Source organism: Nymphaea colorata, chromosome 3, assembly GCF_008831285.2.
Source record: "Nymphaea colorata isolate Beijing-Zhang1983 chromosome 3, ASM883128v2, whole genome shotgun sequence".
Classification (NCBI taxonomy): Eukaryota; Viridiplantae; Streptophyta; class Magnoliopsida; order Nymphaeales; family Nymphaeaceae; genus Nymphaea; species Nymphaea colorata.
In genome coordinates this window covers 14,710,044-14,715,849 of record NC_045140.1, presented here as the reverse complement: position 1 = coordinate 14,715,849, position 5,806 = coordinate 14,710,044, and the positions used below count along the sequence as shown (strand labels likewise).

Here is a 5,806-nt window from a genome sequence, read left to right as displayed (position 1 = left end):
GCCTTGAGCATTCATAATGTACATGGTGTATAGCTATCTAGACAAGCGATGCACCAGATACTACTTGATAGGAAACTAAAGGCATAAGTACGTAATAACAAAACCACCGCCAATCAAGGGCAAGTTGCAAAAACAGAGTTCGGAAGCATGTTAAGAACCGTGAGTCCCAGAGAAAGCGGAAGCCACATCCACAGCTTATCTTATCGTGTCAGGTGGTCGGCACCTGCAAAGGGTTTTTAATCGTTGGTAGAGAACAAGCCTATACTCAGTAGCTAAGAGGATTCACAGTATTTAAAAAGAAAAAAGGTAATAGCAAAAGTTTTAAGTCCACAGCGGAAGAAATCAATGAAAAAAACTAGAGCTAATACAAAATGATACTCATTGCTCTCTTATTTTCAGGAACATAATGTCACATACCTCGGACACGTCACCCATATATTTACTGCACAGCAGCATATGAAAATGGAAAACTTGGTCAAGGAGAGAAGAAACAAAAAACTAAGAAAGAGCCAAGCCTATTGACTCACAGGAGACAATTACAGCGTACCCTATAATGAGAAAAATGGGTATCTTATAGTTCGCATTAATACCTCTCCCCCTGTTTACGTCTATAGCTGGAGGAACACAAACTCTTCAATGGCTGGTATGTCACCGATCTTCTTCAGAGTAGACTTTTCAGGTTCCTCATCCACACCAATGGCCATGATGGCATGCTTCCTAGGTGCTATCCTTCCCACGCTCATAAAACTAACATTGACATTCTCATCACCCAGAATGCTACCAACTTTACCAATCATACCAGGCTGGTCGACCTGCCTGCACAGGATCAGGTTTCCTTCAAGGCTGACGTCCACACTAAACGATCCTACAAGTGTCAGGTGAGGGATCCCATCTTTCACCTTGCCTTCAACTCTCACCTCACCAGAATCAGAGATGGCACTCTGAAATCGGGACTCCACATGGGCAATCTGCACCTGAATTGATTCAAGGGGGACCTCTGGCGAGCCATCATGAACAATCCTTTCCTCGCTAATCCTTAGGCCCCTTTGTTTGGCTGTGAAATCAGCATTGACCAGGTTGACAAAGGTGCTTGAGATGGGTTCTATGATGCCCTTTGTGATCATTGCTCGGAGTAGCCTCGTGTCTAGATCATCAGGATCTCTGGCCGATGTATATACAACCTTGACCGCTTTTACACCACTTCCTCCTGCTACCAATTGCACAGCCAGGCGGCCAAGCTTCTCTGCCAGAATGACGTAAGGTGCCAGCTCTGACAAGACCTGCCATATTTGAAAATGAGAAATATGAACCCGAAACATTGAAGATGCCATCGGTTGTCTATACATGGAGGAAGCAGAAAGAGCAGTTTTTCACCTCAGCAGGAACCATAGGAGCATTCACAGCAGTGGCAGCAAGTTCACCCTTCAGTGCTCCAACAACAGCCTCTGCAATTTCAATGGCAACACCCTCCTGGAGAGTTTTGTGGTAAATAAGTTAAGGTCTGAATCAGGGCAACAGAAGGAAAAGGCGACCCCAAACATACAATGAGTGCACTCTGCTGTCATGGTGCAGGAAAGATGAAGAAACAAAGAAACAGGAAACCCAAACCTGAGCTTCAATTGTGCTGGCCCCAAGGTGAGGTGTTACTGTAACTTTCTCATGCTGCACTAGCTTGCTATCCTGAGCAGGTGGCTCTTTTGTAAATACATCCAGTGCTGCCTGTTTCAAGCAAAAATTTCATTCACTGAAGATGGAGACAAATATACATGTAGAGGCAGAAATTTGTTTTAGTAAGACCAACAAATCACCAAGCACATCTCCTGATTGCATTTAGAATATGCACAAATGCATCGACATATACACCATTTTAATGTGAAAGGACATAAAAGGCATCTACTGTGGAAATATGGCATGGCATGAATATTTATCAACATGAAAAAAATGAGCAAAACAGCCTGAAATTTCATAAGTTAACCAAATTAACAATGTGAGCAAAACCAAACATTTAACAGATATCAAGATTAACCTGAGCAACTTTGCCACTGTCAAGTGCCCTAACAAGTGCATCTTCATCAATCACACCACCCCTTGCAACATTAATAATGCGCACACCATTTTTCATTCTTTCAAAGGATTGATCATTGAACATTTTTGAAGTAGAAGGGGTTAATGGCATGTGTAGCGAGATGAAATCTGCGGTTGATATTGCTTCATCAAAGCCGACAAGTTCAACACCAATTGCACGCGCTCTGTCAGATGGAGCATACGGATCATGTGCAATTACATGCATCCCAAGGCCCTTTGCACGTCTTGCCACCTCACTTCCAACTTTGCCAAATCCCATAATGGCTAATGTTTTCCCAACAAGGGAAACACCAACAAACTTGTTTCTTTGCCATTTCCCTGATCCACACAAAATAAAGTCAATGAAAAAAATATATTTACAACCACCAGACATCAATATGACTGAGGGAGGAAGGAAGAATATACAGCAAGGAATCAGTGGCAAACGCAGCAAATCAACTTAAAAGAATGCCATAGGCACAATGAACAACAAACAGAGTGCATAATCAAATAATTCGACCAGATTTCATCCTCGAGAGGACTCCACGCTGGGACACAGAGAAGAAATGTATACATGCAAACAGCATACAATGCACAAGCAAAAACGACGAACAACAAATGACTAACGAAGGAACAAGTGATCATAAAAGTGCATAGACCATCAGGTCCGCACAAGCGTGCATACGATACCACCCGATGCAACTAGACCTACATATTAGATGAAGAAAATATGAACACGTAAGATTCCGATGCAAATGCAGGCTAACACCACATTATGATTCATATCAAAGGACTCACTTAGCAACAACAAAATTTTTCTGACGGCTCACTTTACCGGAAAGCAAATAATTCCGATTAATCATGCGTTGCTCGATCGAGAACACTGACTTGTAAACTCTGCATGTCGATAGACGGCAGATAGGTTCTATCCAAAACCGTAGATGCTCGGATTCCGGTTCAAGGGAGAATGGAGCAGAGTTGCTGAGAAGCATAAACATAAGGGCGTCATAACAAGTTCAGGACAGAACATCCCATTTCCCCTGATCTGACACACTGATGTATCTAATCGAAGAATTTTGCAACCCATACCGATTTTTTCATGATGCTCCTGGATCAACGTCATCCATTGCTGATGGCTTCTCAGTGACATTTTTGCTGTCTAGATAAGAATCCTGCTATCTTTCCATAAGCGTGTCGTCAAGTTGGAGCACCGCTAATATAAGCAAAATATAAGGTCGCAATGACTAGAAAAATTACGAAGATGGAGGCAAACGATTGAAGAAAACATTAAGTCAATACACGAAATTTTCACGGATCACACTTGTCCATTTGATTGCCGGAAGCTTATCCTTCACAGAAGACAGACTAACAGAGGAAAAACCTCGATAGGTCACGGCTACACGTACTCAAACTTTACCGGGATGTCAAAAACTTACAAGCACCCTAGACACCTATACAGCAGCCCAGAGATCGCCCGCTGAACATGCATATGAATTGCGTAGCATAGTCCCTTTCTAGTATCACTCACAAAGAGAAAAGCTGAGCATAGCTACATCGACAAACAACGGCCAAAATATACTTTCTTCAATAAACACAGTATTTCATCTCACCCATAAGCTATTTTTAACTAACATCCTTCTTCTCTAGTCATTTCCTAAGAATAAACAGAGAAAGAAATTTTCGTCCGGAAAGCGCCTGAGTGTAAATAAACAACTAGATTATATATATATATATATATATAGAAAGAAAAAGCTGAAACACTAGCTGCTTCTTTACGTTATCATTTTCGTCACATTCATGAACCGTTGCAAAAATCATGAACGGGGCCGACGAGTGTTTTACAGCTTCGACTAAACAAGCTAAACCAGAACAAAATGACGATATATCCAGAAATTTTCAGATCTCTAGGAACAACTTTTCCCTTGTTAGCCATCAAAGGTTTGTAGTTATCATACTATCCAAGAAAAGAAGAGGAAAATCAGAAAGTAATAAGTGCTTAAAGAATCAAAACGCAAAGCAGAAACAGAGGTAATACCGGCTTTCATGGAAGCATCGGCTTGAGCGATATTTCTCGCCATCGCCGCCATGAGAGCGATCCCGTGCTCAGCAGCAGCAACAGTATTCGCCGTCGGAGCGTTCACCACAAGGCACCCGCTCTCCGTCGCCGCTTGCAGATCCACATTGTCGATCCCGACCCCGGCCCTGCCGACGACCTTCAGCCGGCCCCGCGCAGCCTCGAACACCTCCCGCGTCACTTTCGTTCCGCTCCTGACGATTAGGGCGTCACAGAGCGAGATCTTGGCGCAGAGCTCCTCTGGAGTGAGGTTGTACGAGCAGTCGACATTCGCAAAGCTCCGCAGGAGCTCGAGCCCGGCCTCTCCGAGCTTCTCCGCGACGAGGATCGTCGGCTTGGATCCGATAGCCCGGATCGCGAAGTCCCGGGGGGAGACGCGCCTAATGACGGGCGAGGGCGGGGCCTTCAAGTTCAGGGGACGTCCGAGGAAGGAGGAAGGAGAGGGGGATGGCCTGGGACGGAAGGAGATAGAAGAGGAGATCCGAGCGGAAGGAGCGTCGGAGGTCCGTCCATTGACGGAGGAGGACGCAGGAACAGAAGGTGCAGAGATAGCGGCCATGGCTTTTCCCTTCTCTCTTCGCCTCCCTTGCTCTTCTCCAAAGCGCGGTTTGCTCTGAGGGGAGCGCAAATTGAAAGGGAGGTATTAATTTAGGCCCCCCGAATCGAATGCATTCGTAGAGCGGATTTTTTGGGGAAATGGAGAAATTTGGTGGGTGTGTGTGTCCTTGTGATTAGTAACAGCCCAGTCGTACGTCAGGAAAAGGCGGAAGCTTTTGTCCCAAACTTTGCCCAAGGGGAGGGGAAAGAAAGCCGGGAAACACCATAAAATTACAAATATCTCTGCAGTCGAGAAAAGGGCTCCGGAAACCCTAAATTACAAAAGCGCCACTATTTTTCTAGGTACGGGCGCGTTTCGAATTTCGAACGAACCCTCTTCACATGGACCACGCAGAAAGTCCCAAATCATGTGATTTTCCATCTCCACCGTGAAAAAATAATTCATTTGATTTATTAACCAAGTAACGAAATTAATTCTTATAAATTAATTAAGATTCTCACATTATAGAATTGGACTTTGAATCGACTCATTGAAATAAAATGAGTGACAAAAACGGTTCTTATACATTTTTTCCTTGTAACAATTCAACTCATTTTTGGGTTTGAATCTATAGTTTGACGGATTCTAACTCTCTTCTTAGCAGTTTCGATTCCAACCTCAAAAAAACTAAAAACTAAGACGATCATTTATGATAATGACCCTTTTTATAAACTTTTGAAGAACTCTTACCATCTTTAATTCATGATTAAATTTTTAAGGTGTTACAATCCACTTCCTTAACGCACACGTGTTTATGTGTGTAAGACCACACATTCAAGTATTAAACCAACTCTGATACCACTATAACAACTCGATCGACTCTTGAGCTTGTGCTCTTGATTCGGTAAATCCACAATCATTTATGATAATGACTCTTTTATAAATCTTTAAAAATTTCTTAAAATCTTTAATTAAAAACTAAACTTTTAGTGTGTTACATTTTTACTTTTATTTTTAAAATAAATATAATAATAACGGTTTAACAGGTTAGGGGGTAAAATGGAGATGCAACGTAATTTCTGACCAACCCTGGCTCTAAGAAATGGGATGTGAGTTTCGTTTAGAAGAAA

At 42.8% G+C, this 5,806-nt stretch overlaps 1 protein-coding gene across 1 annotated transcript; it reads right to left on the bottom strand.

The window, feature by feature from the left end:
• Positions 1-362: 362 nt before the first annotated feature.
• On the bottom strand, positions 363-4,800 carry LOC116251333 (D-3-phosphoglycerate dehydrogenase 1, chloroplastic-like). The gene is made up of 5 exons (XM_031625534.2): positions 4,100-4,800; positions 2,027-2,403; positions 1,609-1,719; positions 1,375-1,470; positions 363-1,280 (listed from the first exon to the last, which is right to left on the bottom strand). The coding sequence occupies exons 1-5, from the start codon at positions 4,695-4,697 to the stop codon at positions 609-611; spliced, it is 1,854 nt and encodes a 617-aa protein (XP_031481394.1). The 5' UTR covers positions 4,698-4,800; the 3' UTR covers positions 363-608.
• Between the last annotated feature and the right edge of the window lie 1,006 nt (positions 4,801-5,806).

What these genes read in the sequence shown, in the direction of transcription:
- LOC116251333 (XM_031625534.2), bottom strand. Translation starts at nt 4,697, where the DNA reads ATGGCCGCTATCTCTGCACCTTCTGTTCCTGCGTCCTCCTCCGTCAAT. An exon ending in ACAGTGGCAAAGTTGCTCAG is followed by an intron (nt 1,720 to 2,026) that starts GTTAATCTTGAT and finishes TGCTTGAAACAG; the next exon opens with GCAGCACTGGATGTATTTAC. An exon ending in CTCCTATGGTTCCTGCTGAG is followed by an intron (nt 1,281 to 1,374) that starts GTGAAAAACTGC and finishes CAAATATGGCAG; the next exon opens with GTCTTGTCAGAGCTGGCACC.